This window comes from Arvicanthis niloticus, chromosome 18 (assembly GCF_011762505.2).
Source record: "Arvicanthis niloticus isolate mArvNil1 chromosome 18, mArvNil1.pat.X, whole genome shotgun sequence".
In the NCBI taxonomy this organism is placed as follows: domain Eukaryota; kingdom Metazoa; phylum Chordata; class Mammalia; order Rodentia; family Muridae; genus Arvicanthis; species Arvicanthis niloticus.
Genome location: NC_047675.1, coordinates 3,807,847 through 3,828,267, shown reverse-complemented (window position 1 = coordinate 3,828,267; position 20,421 = coordinate 3,807,847). Strand labels below are relative to the sequence as shown.

At 36.9% G+C, this 20,421-nt stretch overlaps 1 protein-coding gene across 1 annotated transcript in view; it reads right to left on the bottom strand.

The window, feature by feature from the left end:
- The window catches only part of Iqcm (IQ motif containing M), a 424,110-nt gene that overhangs the window by 308,227 nt on the left and 95,462 nt on the right, over positions 1-20,421 (bottom strand). The window contains exons 3-5 of the mRNA XM_034522869.2: positions 13,372-13,449; positions 8,505-8,587; positions 6,773-7,037 (exon numbers count right to left, since the gene is read on the bottom strand). Coding sequence (XP_034378760.1) covers positions 6,773-7,037; positions 8,505-8,587; positions 13,372-13,408 — 385 coding nt within the window. The 5' untranslated portion in view covers positions 13,409-13,449. The remainder of the gene's footprint in view (positions 1-6,772; positions 7,038-8,504; positions 8,588-13,371; positions 13,450-20,421) is intronic.

The window sequence follows — 20,421 nt, the reverse complement described above, 5'->3', positions numbered from 1 at the left end:
TCTGGCCACAGAATAGCAAACTACTGGGCATGCCTAAATTTCACATGCAGATCTCATGTGTGTAGATGCAAAGTGGAGGCATGTTTGCTATGAGGTTAACAAAGCTAAAAGATCCTTGTAAATCTAAAGCAATATATATGTTCACTAAAGATGGTTGTCACTACAAATAAGAAACTATATCTAAGATGCTACGATTTTACTTCCTCAGAAGAGCTGGTATAAATTACTCATGTATGAGGATGTGACCTCAACTCTATGTAAAACACTTGACATGCTATTAATTCCTCCCCACATGTGAGAAACATGAAGCAAGAGTAATCAGACAACTAGAAAGTCACTCTGTTCTAGGATTTTCTAGGCTAGTAATATCAGAGTTATAAGAAGGGAAGATGGCTTATAAAAACTTTTGATTATTTCTAAATGTGTATGATAATGTTCATGTTTAAGATCTTATAACTAAATCAAAAGTTTTTCACATGAGAACCCCTATTACAGGAAAAGTAATGAACCCCCTATTTATTCTGAGTATGCACCCCACATCCATCTGTTTCAAAGATACAATGTGAAAGGAGCAAAAGCATAGATATGTAGGCCGATGACCCAGACATGTATCAGGGAGGTCTGTGATCTCGTCTTCTCAGTAACACAAAGTAAGCGGGAAAGTAAGTTCTATAACAAGAAGTGAGAAGAAACAACAAACCAAACTGAGAAGAAAAACCAGGGACACAGTTCTCTGTGTGACCATCTCCTGAGGGTCTTGTTCACCTCTTCATTAGAAAGTCAGCCCCTGTTCACAACGAAATAGCTTCAAATTGGAAGCCTCAAAGATCAAATTACTTCATGATACTAAAATCAATATATTTTTCCACTTCATTGAAATATTTTTTAAAAATATATTTTAGTTTCTTCTTTTCTTATAAATTGTCAAGGATCCCAGACTTAAAATCTTCCAAATAATTTTGTATAAATAAGTTTTAAAAGTCAGTTTTAACACATTTGCTACCATTGCATGTGTTCTAAAAGTCATTAAAATATAGACTAGAATATTCTATAAACATCATCAATCAAAACATTGTTTGATAAGTTGTAACTGTGGCCAAAGAAATAAGCACAAAACAGACATTTTTTTCTTAGAGATTTCTCTATCGCTTTGTACATAGGCAGCATTTAATAAGGAAATCATTATGTAAGTGCATATGCCTTCCTTGTATACATAAAGGAAATGAATATTGATTTGGTAACCAAAGAAGCATAGGTGCTCACAAATCTCTACACATTTACAACTGCTCACACATACACACCTCAGAAACAAATTCTCTCTTCCCCACCTCTCTCTTGCTCGCTCTCTCTCTCTCTCTCTCTCTCTCTCCTCTCTTTCTCTCTCCTCTCTCTCTTTCTCTCTCTCCCTCCCTCTTTCTTTCTGTCTACACACACACACACACACACACACACACACACACATCCTTTCAGATTAGTTAAATACCTAGTATCGACCCTAAATATACTTGTCATATATAAATGTTCAATCTCACAAAATTCAATTAAAATTGTAACTCAGCCAAAAGTAAATCTATATATGTCTTTATTCCCAAAGAAGAGCATAAAGACATTTACATTATTTGCTTTATGATAACTATAGAGTGTTATTTAATATGTACTACAAAAACTAACTTCAAGTGACTCTGTGATCTCTAATTTCTGAAACTCATTAATTTGATAATATATCATTCAAAATTCTAATTTATAATAATCCAGAGTCATAAGTTGTTGGAAGAATGACAATTGGAACTGGTTAATCAGTACTGTAGAATCTATAAACTTGGAGAGAAATTAAGTTCATATTTTTCTTTATTTTACTCTATTAAGAAAAATGTTGAGCATAAAGAACATATTTGCTAAAGCTATTTTATATGATACTTGTCACAGCATTTTTAAAAGTTTATATCTTCGGATCAAATTCAAGGAAATGTTTAGCATGTTCTCACGTAGATAGATAGATACATAGATAGATAGATAGATAGATAGATAGATAGATAGATAGATAGATAGATAGATAGATAGACAGACAGACAGACAGACAGACAGACAGACAGACAGATAGACCAACCATTTTCAGGAGAAAATGCAACCAAATTTGTCAGCCTGAGTACAAGTACTATAAGATTTCCTCTTTCTAAATCTCACAAGCTCTAGTCAAATTCTGAAATTAATGTCACTGATACCTTAGATCATATTTCTAGTCACCCCAAAGTGAATATCAGAAATATGTTCAAGAAATGAAACGGATCCAAGGTACAACCTAATGTATGCTTTTTGAGATAAGAACTTTGACAAATGAATCTCAATTTTAATTTACACATCAGTTCTCCAATCAGTGCTACCTGCCAGGGCTAGTCAAATGGTTCTGACTACCAGAATATACAGAAAGGTTTCCCTGGAGGATCATTGTGACTGGACTCTCACAGATTCTTCACTCCTTCATCATGTGCGATACTCCTAACCTCATGTGTACAAATTAACTGCCAAAGTGAAATACATCCCCAGAGAGACTATGGCTGTAATGAGCTACTCATCTTCTCTCCCAGACCCTCACAGCTAATTTTGTCACTCTTAATGTTTTATCTCAATATCCACAGATCTATTATCTTTCCTCAAACCATGTAATAAATTATTATATCCAAATATCTCAAGACTTTCCCTCAGGTAAGTTGGTATTTCATGATATTCTCCATGAGCCCCTTGCCTTCCTTTCTAACATCTCAAGGACACATTTTTCCAGAAGCTCTTATTTATTCTTCTCATCTACTCCTCATACTCTGGGGCTGTGTAAAGTCAGTATCCTCACAGAAACTAACCATTTTTTTCCATTTCCTCTGAAAATAAAAATTAATATAATCAATTCATTTCCACACTCTACCAAAAAGTGTGCCAGACTTCCCCCTCTCCCAGTTCCTCTAAACACTGTTATTTCTGATCCAATCGCATCTTCAAGTGAAGAACTCACTTTGACATTCATTTTTAAATATAGACATAGCAGCATCCCTCACCTGTCAATCTGCATTCGTCAATGCCCAAGCCCTTGTCTCTCTCCTAGGACACTTGGTTCTCTATTCTTGACCCTGTCTAAGGCATTGTTACTCCCTGGTAGAAACATTAACATGAGGACACTGCATGTCTTGTCAATCCCCTCATAGCTTCTTATTTCCTACTCCTCTTTTTATTCTCACAGTGCTAAAAATCCCTGGAGCTCAGATCTTAGATTTTCTCCGTACAAAATCTTCTCAAGGTTGATGACTGTAATAACCTCTATATTTTTGCTGTTGAGAAGTAAACACTAAATTTAGGTACTTACCCCACAAAATCAAATTTGAATGTTATTGTAAATAAAATATCTTTTGAATATTGTTATAGTCTATTTTATGGTGCTATAATAGAGTAAATGCACTTAAGGAAAAGACTACTTGACATCATGACTTCAACATTTAAAAAAGCCTCCTTGTACCTACCATATCTAAATCCTAACTCTTGAATTTTCCCCATTAAAAACTATATGCCCACACAGGGCCCAGGGGGCCTCACCTAATCTAGACTTGACCTGAAAGTCTCCTTCATGGTACTAAAAAACACCATGTAAAGTTCTAAGGAAGGAGGCGGTTCACAGCCCTATTCAACTATGATGCCTATGAGCCACAACAGTGACCAGCATGGCACACTAACTCAAAGTGTACAATAGTGACACACAGACCTTAGCAGTAACCAGCATCTGTCTCTGGTATAAGACCTCCCAACAAGAGAGAAATCACACCTAGTATTGGGAAACCTAGCCTACTACCTGGGCTTAGTGAAGGCGTAGATCTTGGAGAACCTACAACTACCACTTGACTACTAATCATAATCAGCACATTCCTAACTACATCCTACAGACGTGTCCTTACACCACAGATAAGTGTCGTTCTCACACCTCAGCAGGGAAACTTCTCTTTACAACAGAAGGAGGTTACTGCAGAAAATCACAACTACTAAAAATGTGAGTTATAGAGCCCAGTCTCAACTTATCTACAAAACAATGACCCCACCTAATGTTTTGTGATCATTGTAGAAGAAGGGACATAAAAATTGTAAAAGCCAGAGGACCGGAGAATTTGCTGTGAGACTGTATTTCATGTAATGTCAGAAGCTACACCTATAAAGTCTTACCAACATGACTGCAGTGAAGGACATACAAATTACATATGTGACGCATGAACTTCTATATCTGAACTAATATAGCTTTTTCTCCGTATATCTTACATGATAAATGGGTGTTTTGGACAAAGACATGAATCCCACAATTTTAGTATATTAATGACCCACATAGAGAGAGATTTGTATATTCAGTCTTTAACTACTGCTCTCTTAAGTACCAGGTCTTCTTTCCCAGCTTTCTAACAGCTATCTCAATATGCATGCCTACTTAACAGACTTAAAAATGTAATATTTTTAGCTTCCTCTATTTCTTTACCCATCTGCCTAGTATCTCAATTTCCCATGATATGGTTTGAATGTTTGTGTCTCTGCAAAATTTACAATGGAATCTGAGGCCTAATGGGATACTATCAAGGTATGGGGCTTTTGAGGAGTGAAGAATTCATAAAGGCTTCATCCTCTACCATATGATAAACTAGCTTTAATTCTCTTCAGATCGCAATGCAACATTCAGGTTACATGTATGTATGAGATGTATATAACAACAGAAATAAGTTACAGAATACTCTGAATTCTTTTCTAAACTCAATGATATCTGATCAGTTTTCTACTTTACAAATCTTAAAATCATTATGTCTCCACATTACTCTGTTAATTATTTAAAGACTGTTCATATATTTAAAGAAACAATAGCTTCAGGGTCATTGGCAGGCACAGCATGTGATAAAGGACTTGAGGAGTAGTAGTGGTTTCAGTGAAAGTGATGCCCCACCTAGGTTCATATAGTTTGGTTTCAAGTTGGTGGATCTGTTTGGGAAAAATTAGAAGGTGTGACCTTGGTGGAATAGGCATGTGACTGGGAATGGGCTTTGAGATTTCAAAATCTCAGCATCATTTCTAATGCTGCGTTCTCTGTCTTGCTTATGATTGTAGCTCAGGCTATAAGCTCTCAGCTACTGCTCCAGTGACATGCCTTTCTGCCCGCTGCCATGCTCCCCATTATGATGGGCACGGACTCAAAGCTTCTGGAACCATATACCCCAAGTTAAAGTTACCTTGGTTACAGAGCTTGGTCACAGCAATTGAAAAGTAACTAAGAAAGGGGTATTAATTGGTCAGCTGAATTGAGAATAAAATTTTAATATATTAATTATCAATGAGTATCCAAGAAGGGAGTATAAACAGGGTTTGTTTGGGGTTTTCTTGTTGTTTGTGACGATTTGAAAGAAAATGGCTCCCATAGGCATGTAGAAAGTGACACTTTTAGGAAGTGTGGCTTTGTTTGAGGAGGTTTGTCAGTAGGGTATGAGCTTTGGGGTTTCAGAAGCTTAAGCCAGGTCTGTTTCTACTGTCTGTGGATATAAATACTCACAGCTATAAAACTCACAGCTATCTCTCAACCACCATGTCTGCTTGCATGCCACCATGCTTCCCATCATGATGATAATGGACTTAACTTCTAAATTATAAGCCAGTCCCAATTAAGTGTTTTTCTTTTAAAAAGTTATCATGGTGTCTCCTCTCAGCAATACAACACTGAATAAGACATTGTTGTTATTTGTTTTTCCCCATTCTTATCTGCTAAAAGCATAGATTCAAACCCTAGGCTGCTTCAGTGCCTCAAAAGTCTAGCCCTATCTCTCCTCCCAGTTACATTTTTTTATAGATATCATCATCTTTCACCCTTCTGGGGATTGAGATATTTTTCTCCTACTGTTCAATGTGGCTTCTCTCTGCTCCTAACTCTAAAGAAATGTCTTAAAATTCTATTTCTAGTGATGTCTTTGCTGATAAATCTTTATTCTGGCCTTTAGTTTGTTAGTTATTAGTGTTTGCATGCAGTTTTCTTTTACTTCTACTTCAGCAATTGTCATGCAGTGGGATAAGAAATTACTGTATTTATGCCTAACATTGATCTATGAGTCTTTTTTAACTTTCGTTTCCCCAGTTCTAAACAGTGTCTGACACAAAAAGAACAATCTTTGTTAAAAGAAAGAACTATAAACAGATGAATGACTTAGGAAATATTTTAGAAATACCTAAGCCTTTGACTACTATAATATCTACAAATGTGTTATGAGGTCATTTGTTTAAGTTGTTACTACAAAGCAAACAGTATTATCTTTGTTTAAATGGAACTGAGGCTTCCCCCTTACTACACTTCTAATAAAGAATGCATTTTTATTAATGTTTGCCCTATGGAAAACTCTATAGTGTGAGACTTCTGTTTAGGGAGCTGGGGAAACATCCTTAGAAAGAGGTTGCTGCCCTATCTGTTCCCATCAATAGAACTTAAGCTCCTTAGTAAATGAATATTCTCAAATAATCTGCACTAGAAAAAAAAATGCTGATGGAAAACGCACGGATCAGTTCTGGTTCCTAGGTTCCGCTTCCCTGCTAGGATGCTCTTGTTACAGTTGCTGGAGGACCAATTGTTGGAGGCTCCAGGAACCATTCTCCTCAACCTTCACTGTGAAAACAAAGTTCTAGATGCCATCTGAACCAGAAATTTTCATTTCAGGCTCTCAAAAAGCAAATCGCTCCATGTGCTGCTTTCCCAATTTTCTTGCCTCCACTCAAAACTTACCTTTTTTAAAAAGATCTACAGGGTGGTACTTCTCTTTTATATTCGAAACATGCGGCTCCTTGAAGGAAATCTGCTGTGAGGCCTCAATTAAAGTTGTGCATTTGGAAGCGCCCCTGGGATAGCTAATGCTTCTCAATACCAACCGATGTTCTTGAACTACATTAAGGATTTCACTTTTCTTAACCTCAAAAGGTATGAATTTGCCAGTTTTTGGTTTTTGGTGTTTATTTTTAAAGACATCTATAGACGTTCCTTGAACCTTATTCTACAAATAAAACAAAAATTAAAATTTTAATATTCATTTTTAATATAACTGCATAGTCAAATTTATAAATAAACTTTATTGTGATAAAATCATTTCATAGCTGACTGCATTTTCAAAAGTGTCTCTCTAAGAAGATAGTAACCATAACATGCATGATGGTTATCAATCAAGCCCACACTCTAAAGCTGTTCCCAATCATGAATGTTACAATCCACTTCAAAAGAAAAATGGATTGTCCAATAGTAGCTTCTGTCTCAAACGAGATATTTTTAATTATAGACACACAAATTACCATCCCCCAAAACTTACATACAGACAGCATTGTTCAGACTAAACATTTAGGAATATAGGAATATATATGAGTGTGTGTGTGTGTGTGTGTGTGTGTGTGTGTGTGTATTTAGTTTTTAAAAGAATGCATGAATTTGAGGGAGAGAAGGAAGGGGAATATGGAAGGATTTCAAGGGAAGAAAGAAAAGGGAAAGGAGAAATTAATTATAATTATAATCTCTAAGAGTCTCAGAGTCTATTTTTACATAATTTTTAAGTTTGATCATTTTAACCACCTCTGAAAACTCTTAATTGCCTATAAAATTTCCAAATCTTTCTCCACTAAACTGGAAATCACTCAGTATATATGGATGTATGCTGACATAAAAGTCATATTGATAACAGGATATAATTTTTTGTATGTTTTTAATCATTTGTTTCTTAATTTTGAGCAACATATTCAGCGGAAGACTAACACAGCTCCAGGTCTCTGAAATGCATTTGTTCATATAATATCTGTCCTACAGATGGACAGAGCTGGTTACAAAGAGCCAAGTTGTTGTCACTTCTAACTGTTGCCAACTCAAGATGTCATTAAGCTTTTGGTGGTATTATCTTTACCAGTTGTCACAATGGCTGCCCAGTCTACAGATGTCCTGCCTGCTCTGCAAAGCCTTTTCCCAAACTGGGACCCTCCCACCCTTCCTAAGACTGTACAACTGCTTGACATCCAGCAAATATCCGTCGAGCAAGCACAATGCTCACTACTGGAGATGCAACATTCAGAGAAGACAGCCTGCACTCTAGGGACTACAGTCTGCAACAGAGTTTTAATGCAAAGCGACATGAGAAAAGACACAGGTACACGTGTCAGGCTGAGGCAACAGGAGAGGTGCATCTCATGGCGAAGTTTCCATTTTTGTTTTGTCTAAACAGAGTTAAGGGGATACTTACTTAAAATGATAAATCCAAATAGGTGTTAAATATATTTAAATATATTAAATATGCAATATATATATACATATATATAATCAAAGCACTTAAATAATGATTTATGTGTCATCTGAATCAATTTTTACAAAAGCCACCAAAGGTGTCATTAGTGTCCATGAAAGCCTTTGTGACTATCATCGCTGTATTCAAAAGCCCTTATTCATTTTTTCTAAATTAAACACATTAAAAAATGCAAAGCGCTACCTCATTTAATCTCTTGTAATGTTGAGCAATAAGAGCTTTTGCTTCTTGCAAAAAATCTTGCTGGGTGGTTTCTAATACAGGACCTAGAATAGAATAAAAAACACTGTTTTAAATAGAAGTATTTGTTTTATTGCTGAGACAAGGTCTCAAGCCTGCTTGCACTTTGCAATCCTCCTGCCTCAGCCTCCCAGGCACTGCTTAAAATAATTACTTATACTTCCATAAATCAAGGTGGTGAAGTTAGAAGATTAAATTTTGAGACAGTTGTGAATTTTGTGGGGCTCTATACAAGGACTTTCTAAGTAATCTTTACAATTAGATTCAAAAGAATGAATATAACATTTTTTATTTAATATCTACAATTTGAAAAGAAGACCCAACTTACAATGGTCAGGATAATAAGCTAAATGTAAATATTAAGCCCCTGAAAAAATAAAAATAAAAACTTGCAATATCCATCAGCTTTGAAAATGCTTTAAATATCATCTTATAAAAATGTTATAATATATGTTGGGCATAAAAATATTAACTCCTATTCTTGTGGACTAATGCATATGACTATACATTTCTTTGAGTGCATTTAACTTATAACTTGTTAATAAAGTACCAATTATAGAATAAAAGTCCTCAATAAATCAGCAGGACTAACCTGGAAATGAGAACTATTCATGCCTAATGCTCTGCAGTATTAGATTATCAGTGCTTACCTCATTTCTATTTTCCTTAATTTATTAATATCTTCTAATCAAAGTTTCTGGCATGTACACTGTATATCATCTCATGTATTTTAGTCAAAGAGTCGGTTTTCTTCTTACATTTATTCTCTGAATGTGAGTACACTATAGCTTTCTTCATGAACACCAGAAGAGGGCATCAGATCTCATGACAGATGGTTGTGAGCCACCATGTGGTTGATGGGAATTGAACTCAGGACCTCTGGACAAGCAGCCAGCACTGTTAACTGCTGAGCCATCTCTCCAGCCCCAAGACGACCTTTAGAATAGAATTAGTTACTCTGGCTATTAATAAATATTTCCCAGCTTCCTCCTCTTTACCTGGACTCAATAAAATTTAAAAGTAGTGCCTATTCAAATTAGCTTTCCAACTGTTCATAGGAAGCCTGTAAAACACTATCTTCTTTATAAGTCTTAAAATCAACGTTTCCTCTCTTGCTTTTTTTTTTTTTTTACATCCATTCAGAGTTTAAGCAATTTTAAAGAATTTGCTTTACTCAAAGTGAAAACATATGAGATACCATCACACCACCTGAATTAGTAAAACTAAAAAGACTGAGAAGGTAGAATGCTGACGCATTGGGAATACCGTCACTGTCCTGTTTGCTTGGGAAAATACAAATATAAGTGGGAATATGCAGCTTGGAAAAAGTATGGATATATTTATAAAGTTGAAAATATATTTACTCTGACCCTTGCAATTTTACTTCCCAATATTTACTACAGAAAATGAAAACATGTTTGTAAGAGATTTGCATAAGATTGCTTAAAGCAACTTGCTCATGGTTAAATTGGGAAAGGCTCAGGTATGTATCAATAAGAGAACTGAGAAACAAACTACCTTATACTTAGACAATGAAACTGTTAGCCATCAGAAAAAGAGCCAAACCATGAATGTGTACAGCACAGTGGCAGGTCTCAGAGCAGAATCTCAAGTTAAAGTAGCTTACACTAATAGAGTATACGGCATGAAGGAAACACCTGAGCTCACGGTTCTATTCTATGCCCTAATGGGAACTTGAGTTGAATAGGCATTTATGGCAGTGTTAGAGCATGACTGTACCTTAAGATTTCTGCATTTCATAGCATGTACATTTTACATTAACAATAATGTGTTTTAGAGTTAGAGAAAACACTGCCCCTGCATGCCTGCCACTAGGAGCTGTTATAATCAAGTGCAAGGAAATGGAGCCCAGGAAGACCTTTGAAATGCAGGAAAGACACAAACAAACAGAAGTCTGCCTTATCTTTAAGTTCACCAGTTCCATCTTGCCCCTTCTCCCTCCCCTCTCTCTCCCTCCCTGTTACACATGGAAGTGATGTTAAGTTGTGACCAGACTCAGATCCCAGTCCTCCTGTATCCTAGGGTGTCTGTGTATATCTAAAGGCCATCATTGGTGGCATTTTTCTCTTTTCAATAAAAAAACATTTGTTGAGATTTATACATATGTTCTAGCAGAAACATGTCTCTGGTGAAGACAGAGCACACCACAGTATACCAGTCCTGAGCCCTAAGGAAGCAGTCCTCCCAGAGACTTCAGAATGTAAAACTCGGTTTCATAAAATTGCAACTAGATAAAATTCTGCTTTGAGGGGGCCTATAGTTGAGCACTTTTTCCTGAAGGAATGGTACTGGGGGTGGGGTTTCCAGTGTGACTCCGAAGCTTGTTCTCTTTGTCATGAATCCTTTCCTACTTCACTTTTCTTCTTCTGGTTAGTGGAATTGCCAAAGTTTCCATAGCTAAGGATGAATGGGATAAAACTAGTCAAAGGTATGGGAATCCTTATAAAATTAAAATATATTTATCCTGTGACCTGGTGATTTCACTTCCAGACATTTACAGAAAGTGAAAACATCCGTAAGATATTTGATTAAGAATGACCCTAGCAACTTACCCATAATTCAGACCTTAAGAGTCCACATATGTATCAGTAAGAGGATAAACTGACCCTGAGAAGTTAATTTAGATCCTTTCACAGATCATTTAGCTACAACACCTGTTACATAAGTTTCCCTGTTGAACTATTAATATTGTATTGCTGTCATGGTATGAAAATTTTTCCTAGCTATGTTTGCATAGTTAATTTCATTAATCAATTCTTTTTAATAGCATAACAACAACCTTCCAAATTAGTTTAAATTGGCTGCCTAATTATACATATTTTATCTAAAATTAATGAGTTAATATGTCCATAGATAATAAAATATAGTCTTTGAGATTCTCTGTGCTGCTAAAAACAGAAAAACATATAGCAAATTGTTAAAAAGCAATGACAATATTTCACAATAAAGTAAATTTTACACATTGAAATGGTCATAATAAACTGACCTGAAACAAGAGTGCAAGTGATACTCCCAAAGGACAGAATGTGTGCGTGTGCCTCTGATTCTAAGAGTTGCAGCCATGGAAAACAATGTCATACATTAACCTTTTAAAAGTCTCATTGCGCCAGGCAGTGGTGGCACACGCCTTTAATCCCAGCACTTGGGAGGCAGAGGCAGGCGGATTTCTGAGTTCGAGGCCAGCCTGGTCTACAGAGTGAGTTCCAGGACAGCCAAGGCTATACAGAGAAACCCTGTCTCGAAAAACAAAAAACAAAACAAAAGTCTCATTGCTCCTACAGACTATGCTGAATGCTAACAGTGTAATGTTTCTCTTACTCCATTTGTGGGTCTGCATAGTTACTTCAGGAAGCCTCTGATCTGAGATACAAAAAGAAAATCTAGTCATGTAAACTATGACAGGGAATGAGCCATCAGTAGATTATAATCTCTGAACAAGACTTTTACGTACCCAGAAGTCCCAGAGCCTTGTAAACCTGTATTTTCTAATGCAGAAAGTTTCACCCCTTCCCAGTTAGACTTTATTTCCCAGAAAGCCTTCCCTCCAAAAATTATAAGAAGTTAATCAAAGATTTATGGTCATGTTGAGTGAGACCACCCTGCATGTACAGTCCAAGTGAATACCCTACTAGTCTGTGTATGACTGATTTCCCAAGGTTTGGAAAAGGCACACTCAAGCTGAGCCTGTTGGCACATGCCTAGAATCCCAGCATTTGGGAAGCTGAAGCAAAAAGATTTTGAGGCCAGCCTGGGCTACATAGCAAGACTCTGTCTCAAAATGTCAAAAATAAAACAGTATTAAACCCTTAGGCACAATGGGACTGAATTCTGCATATATCCATAATGTGCCTACTAAATGCTCTGCTGCTTTCACTGCCACACGTGCTCAAATGGGATACTAATGGCACCTGTTTTCTATATGCAATAGAGTTTGGGGTGTTTTTTTCCTATAAGGAATTTATAAACAAACTCCATGGCATTTAGTAGAGAGCATACTGTAACATAAAATAGCATAAACTACTCCTTACTGGCTCTCCAATGACTGAACTTTAAAGAGTGAAAGCTTTATATTGCATAATAGGAAAAAAGGTTGAAAACAGAAACATCTCCAGAGAAATAACACAGTGAGGCAAACCCACACTCAAGCAGCGACTGTAAATCTGTACTTCATTAATTTCTTGAGCCATGGGGCCTCTCCCTGTCTCAGAGTAGCTCAAACTCTGTTTTGTGTATTTAAGCTTCTACTAAGTGCTATTTTAAAGGAAATAATCTTTGGCTAAAATAACATAAGTCTAACAGGTAAAAAACCAAAATATGTCAATAAAAGATGAGTGCAGATAAAAAAAAAATCACTTTTTTTTTTTTTTGGTTTTTTTTTTTTTTGGTTTTTTGAGACAGGGTTTCTCTGTGTAGCCCTGGCTGTCCTGTAACTCTATAAACCAGGCTGGCCTCGAACTCAGAAATCTGCCTGCCTCTGTCTCCCAAATGCTGGGATTAAAGGCATGTGCCACCACTGCCTGGCTAAAAGATTACATTCTTAAAAGATAAAAATGAACAGCTGTTAGTTACAGGCACTTTTGGCTATGCCAGCCATGTTTCAAGCAGTGGATAGCCGCTCGTGACTAGTAAATAACATGTCGGGCCTTCTCTGTTTGGAGAGTGAACACATTGCCAAAAGTCCTGTTTTACACGTGGCTTGTTCTGCTAGTTATTAGATTAGAGGAAAAGATTCTTCAAAACAATTACAATGTCTTGAACTGCACATTGATTAGGTAACATGGGTACTCACCTTCTACTGCTCCAGGTATAGCTTCTGCAGTTGCCATGATGGGCAGGTGGGGTTATCCTTTTTGAATCTTGAACACCACTGTTTATGAGTAATAAAGATGTGATGATCATTTATTTTAGCTATTTCATTTATTCATACATAAATAAAATGTATTTAAATGTACTTATATTGCATGCACCTGACCTAAAAATTTCTGGGAATAGATTACATATATGGGGATATATTACATAGATATACATAGATATGTTATTATATATATATATATATATATATATATATATATATATGTATATATCTATATCATAATGTTATCTTATGGTCATTAGTGTTTTGCCTGCATGTATGTCTGCATGCATATGAGGTTATTAGAAACCCTGGAACTGGAATTACAGATGAGTCTACCTGCCATGTGGAATTGAACCCAGTTCCTCTAGAAGAGCAGCCAGTGCTCTTAACCACTGAGCCATCTCTTCAGCCCCCTGATCTAAAGCTTTCAATGTCTTTTCTTTGATGGGTAGAAATCTAGTGTATGGAGTATTTGCATACATTCTACCTTACTGGTCCCAAACAGCTTTAAAAGGGTTTGGACATCTTTAAATTTATTTCTAAAGGCTCCCATGTTGGAAGCATGGCCCTTAGTGTGCCAATGATAGTGTGAAAGACTTAAGAACTAGTGCAAAGTCTTCAAGTCACCCGGAGAATGCAATCAGAATAGGTTGGGGTACCCTAGTTCCTCTGGATTCCTGTTTCTGAGATGACTTCTCACATTCTTATGAGCTCCCACTATGAGAAATTCAGCCATGAGCTTCCCAGCTGAAGCTGGGACAAAGTAAGCACCATGCTTTTGCACCTCTAAAACTGAGTTAAATGAACCTCTTGATAAACTGAACTTGCTTCAGACATTTCATTTACAGTAACAAAGCTGAGCAGCCTGCTAGAGCTACTGCCTCACGTTTGGTAGGCTTGAAAATAAAAATACAAAGAAATGAAATCAATTGTCCAAGTAAACAGCCATTTTGCACCATAAAAGAACTCAAATTCAAATATTCTATCTTGAGACCCTATGAGAGCTCACTTAACTTTATTACTTTCTTATTAATATCTAAGTCAAATCTGGCACACGCCTTACACATCTCAGCTCTGAGCTTAGATTTGTGTTCATTTTCAACTTAAAAAATGCCTGGGGTTTTGTTCCCATCTCCTTCATGATTTGTCTAGTCTCAGTCACTTACCTCTGCTTTAACTATCATAGCTATTGCTGTCTATTTTATCTGTGTAAGGAGCTAACAATAGGAGAGGTATGTCTAAAAGTCCCATAACCTCACATAGATTCCATGCACCTTGAAAACAATAATATACTAAAAATACTAGAAACTATACACTGTTCATCCTCTACTCTGTACAGCTATCAAAATGACCTGGGATATTTTAAGGAACATATCAATATAGAACAGAATCTAAGAACGTCATTTTAGGTTCACCTGTGCCTTGAACCTTAGCACGGTGGTTTCTAGTCCAGTGTTCCAGACTCTGGGGATGTTCAAAGATTGACACATGGGCTGAGCCGAGCACTCCCTCCTATATTTAACACACATTCCTTCTGAAGCATTATGCACAATGCATTGCATGTCTCTACAGCTACATAATCACTTTGACTGGTGGAGGCTGTGCACTCAGTAGCTGCATGATTATAAACAAGAATACTACATGCCTTGCAGGGACCCACAGAGCATCTTAGTCTAGACTTTACATATAACTATTCAGTTGGTTCACTCATGCAGAAAGCTGTGAAGAAGAGTTCAATACTTTCGGGATTGTGAGAATAAGCATAAACTCTGCCCCATGAAAGTCACAACTATAGTCACATGTGCTCAGATAAAGAGGTATACAAAATTTCCTTGACTCCTATGCAGAGAAAGAAACCACTACAACCACATATTTAAAATACAGAATTCTAGAAAATCTATTTCTCCAATTCTCAGAATTCTAATGTGGGCAAGAGAACAGAATATGTCCCAGGTCTGCCTAGTCCTGTGAGTAAATCTTAGTAAATCTGAACACGGTACCTCTCTTAGCAAGTAACAGCCTTGTCTTCCGGTTTGACTAATTGTTGTCTTCTCATATTTCAATATAAGAGAAAATTTAAATTGCTTTACACTCTGTCATTTTCTTATTTTTATCTCTATAGAAATGGATGCTTTGGGGGCTGCTTGTTGCTTCACCTTAATTCAGTGTGCCAGGGGTATCATCATATATTAAATTGTCTAGAAAGAAAGATATGCCACTTTTCTTTTAATGCAGAAATTCACTAAGCATCTGATGGGGTGCTTTCATGGCAATGCCCCCACAAAACCAAACAATATGAGGAAAACCGAGCCAGGAGATGGGTGAAAGGTAGCTGCAGATGGCAAGACTACTGAGAGAAGCGCACAATAACACGGAGCATCAAGAAACTGAGCCCCTGTCCACTTTAAGTACATTACAGACAGTTATGGGAACTCATGTCTCCAGGTGTGTGTAGTGCCTTCCTATACAAAAGGTTTGCCATCAATTGTGGAAGAAAAAACAAAAGGAAGTTAGAAATCACAGGTATTTACCAGGTATTAGAGGAAAGTCTATAGTTGTGTGGAAGCAGTGTTATAAACCTGTGAGTATAATTAGCTTTAAATAAAAATGACAACCACAGGGACTGACAATGAGATGGAAGGTTCAAGGGGCTTCTGGAAGGGTTGAATGGTAATAAGAGTGAAATCATGACAGGTACCAGCCAATCAAAACAAGATGCAAGCGCACAATCTGACTCTGAATATCAGTCCTGACAGAGCAGATGATGTAGCCTAAAGGAACCAAAGAATGTGGCTTAGTGAAAGACACAGCACAGAAAGTACAAGTGGAAAATGTACACGTGCAATGCAGGCAGTGCACAGTGTGCCTGACTTTCTGCTGCTGAAAGAGTCAGTAAATTGTTTGCTGTTGTTTTATTTTGTTTTGCTTTGTTCTGTTTTTGTTTTGTTTTGTTTTGTTTTGAATACGGTGTTTAACTAACCAGTGCTCTAGAACGTAGCTTTTAGAAATGCAAGAACTTAGTTTTCTTCCCTGCGATGCTCCCAGTATTCACAACAGGGCCCAGAACACAGAAGTGTTAAGAAATGGTTGTGAATTAAGAACTTATATAATGGCATACCTGGCAGAAACGTCCTTCCCTCTCATACCTACTTCAGTGCATCCTTTGAAATCATCTCTTTACCTTTTCTCTCCAAGCAGATGCAATCAAGGCCCTCTAAATGTGCAAAATAAGCTTAGGATTTGTAATCTCATTCTTATAGGAGAAAAGGCAAACAGAATTAGAACTTATTTCCTACCTTATCTTCATAAAGTAGTTGACTAATCAGAGTTGGTCATAGAATATACTTCTAAGATCTTACAGTTTTCCCAAAGGCCTATGTATTAAAGGCTTTGTCTATAGACTATAAAGTACCAGAAGGTGGTGGAATTTTCAGGAATTTTCATCTCTGGACGTTGAGTCATACCTTTGAAGAGAATACCAAGACACTAGACACTCTCCTTCCACTTGCCATAATGTGAGCAAACTTCCTCCCTCATATGTCCCTAGTTTAAGGTCCTGTGCCACCATAGACCAAAAAAAAAAAAAAAAAAAAAAAATGAAGTTACACAACTACAGAAAGAAAATTCTATAACCATGAGCTAAAATAAAACTTCTGTCTTTACAAATTGAACATGAATATCTTGGGAATATTGGCAAAGCAACAGAAAAATAACGAATATTGTCATTTATAAGGAAGTATTTGGGGTCAAGAACTGATGTGATATGTACAGTGGAGGTGGATCCTATTCTAGGGACCTGGGGAAGTTGGTATAAGAACAAATGACAGAAATTTTCATTTAACCTAACTTTCTCCCCACTGTCCCTCCACCTATTTTCAGCTCTACACTTTGATCTCAGAAACTTTACCCATATCTACCTGTTTCTGGGGACCTAGGCCTCAAAGCATCTTATGTTTTTATTTGCTACATTCAATCCATCAAGCTGTGCATATCATTAACTGGAAAACAGAGCTGCAACTCACTGTCTTCCCTCTGTCTCAGATGTAATCACTTTGCCCCTGGATGAATGCAACCGCTTCTGAACTCAGCTATTCTTACCCTGTTCCAGATCATTCTTCACAGAGCAGCATTCATCTTCCAAACGATGGACCAGATCATTTCCTTTCCACAGCTTCTAACTGTATTTAAAGACTTGGCCTTGGCCCTGGGCTTGTTTATCTCATCAGCCTACATAAATATGAATAAGAAGCTTGGGGCTTCAATCTTGAAATTCCACAACTCTGGAACTAAGTCACTGGGTGGATTTGACTTGTTTTAGTTTAATTTTCTTTATTTAAATGATAAAAATTACTGGGATGAAATAGTTTTAAGGGCTCTTCCAGTTTTAATGCTATTTGTATATTATTTTTATATTTTTTGAAATAAAAAAAATAAACAGCTGGTTCAAAATGACAGAAATCAACTATGTAGTCAAGATTGTCTTTGTACACTTCCTGTGTTTTCAGAAGCTCCAGAGCCTGACATAAAGGAAAAAGGCCAGGCCAGGCCTCTTGGGTTGTGTGACTTCCGACAGCACTCAGCACTAACTCTCATGCCATAGCTTCTTAGGAATCTCTCCTGTAGTCTGTTCCGACCACTGTTCTCATTCTCTGCTACATTCTCTTCAAATTAACAAGTGTGATGCTCTATCCTTACTGTCCACTGGACTATATCTCAATCCATCAGAAGACATGCTTCTGATCAAGTCTTTGAAGATGTTACCGGAGAATGCCAGTGCCACCATACCATGGTCTGGGATACCAGATAGAATAGAAAGGAAAAGAGGAGACTCAGTGGTCTCCTCTGTACTTGCTGACTGTGGATACGGTGTGGCCAGCCATCTCTTACTTCTGCCACCACAACTGGAATTCTTATTACCAATATGCTCTTCTATACTATTTCCTTAGACTGAAAGCAGAGATAATCCCTTTCTTCCCAAGTTGCTTTTTGTAGAACAATAACTATGGGCAGAAAAAAAACTAAGATTGTTCATTTTCCACACTTGTTTCCAGACTTTCCTGCCAAGTCTTCCCTATTCCTCTGAACTGATGATTTTGTCAGATAGCAGCAAACTACTGAACTAAGAAAAGAAAACTCAAGTAACGTGAACAGCTTCCAGCAGGGACCAATATTACTAGCAAATATTAGGCTTATAAAATAGACAAAAGTGTGCTATATGACAAGAGGATAAAATATTACATACCTAATTAATCAGAGAGTCATCAATAACACAAACATAAAATATTATATGATCTTATGACCCTGAATGTCAGGCAAGATGGGAGCCCAGAAAGACTAATGAACCGCATGGCAAACACACTGAATAGCAGTTATTTCCTAATGTGGACACTGCTCTCTGATTTATTTACTTGGGGTAATACGTTATTTAGAACCAGGAAGGAAAAACATGAGTCATTAGGGAGTCATTAGGGTCCCCATCACCCAACACAAATCACTGGAATCCTGGAACTCTGTGGTCACTGCAAACTAAAATCCAGTCCCAACCCTTCCAATGCCAAAGAATATGATGTTTGCCTAACCACTTAACATCCCTAAATCCTATTTTCTCATAGAAAAAAAAACAGATAATTGTAAATAGACTAATATTTGACAAACAGGAGTTTTATCTATCTTTAAATTACTTCTCAGAAGGCAATGGAGACACCAAATGGTCGCCTGGCTGTCCTGATGAGAGGGGAGCTCGCAGCCTCCCCAGGACGCGCCCCCTTTCATCTATCCTTAACCACAACTTTCCAGGTCCAGAGAAGTTTAGCTTAATTGTTCATAAGATGATTGTTATAGTCAATTCAGTGATGCTCAAGAAACAAAACATCAAATATTTTTATTCTTGTACAAAAATCTTAAGATTTTAAACCACAAAAAAATAATTTATTTTTTCATCTTTAAGTTCTAAAATCATTTTAAAAGGAGATGTTAAACTGAGAACTAATAAACCTCTCTCATAATTATTTCTAACATTATAATTGATTAAATTGTATTTTTTAGTCTCCACCTTATAATGGCTAGAAGGAAAGTGGACTCCAGCCAAGAAAGCAGATAAGCTAACTACAGATCTTCACTGCACCCTGCACCCTGTCTCCTCTAAATCCAGACTCACCCACAGCTCTGTAACAGACCACCTGCTTCAACCTCCTGGTTTCCCTTACCCCAGCACCAGTGGATCACACAAATCTTCCCCTCCAAACTTCCAGCCTCCAACTCATTCTATTATTCCAGCCCCCAACTCCAGCAGGCATTCCCTGGAAGTCCATAGGACACTCCAGCCAGAAAATCAGGTAGCATACTGCAGGTCTTCACCTCTTCCTCCTGTCTAAACTCAAGCCCCGATTCTCACCAGGAAATCTGTAGCAGACCACCTAAAGCAGACTTTGCTTCCTCAAAGACTTACTAAATTGGTTGGTTTCATTGAAAAATGCTTACAAATATTTAAAGAAGAGTTAGCACAAGTGGGCCAATCTGTTCCAGAATACAGGAGAAGAGACAATACAAGTTCGTCTTATCAACCAGAAAACATCATCAATTGTAATAATAAGCAACAGCACCAAAAGAGCAACAGAGCCCAAAAGAGTAGACACAGGAACTGGTGACATAATCGCAAATGAAACTTAGCAAGTGTTTTTGCTGAGCAGAACTTTGCTGTGCAGGGAGCAGAATTAATCCAATGATGAATTAACATTCAAAAATCAAGCAACTAGATTCACTATATTTATAAACTAAAGTAGAAAAATGAATGAGCTTATTGACTGGCACATGAAAAATGACAAAATTCAATATACATTCAGAATAAAGAAAAAGCTAAAAAAGGGAAAGAGAATGCATTCCTTTGATAGAGAGTATGAAATATAAATAGTTAGCATGACTAATAGTGAATACATTGGGGTTTTTTCCTATAGTAGAGAAAGTTGTCAGTAATTTCTGTTCTTT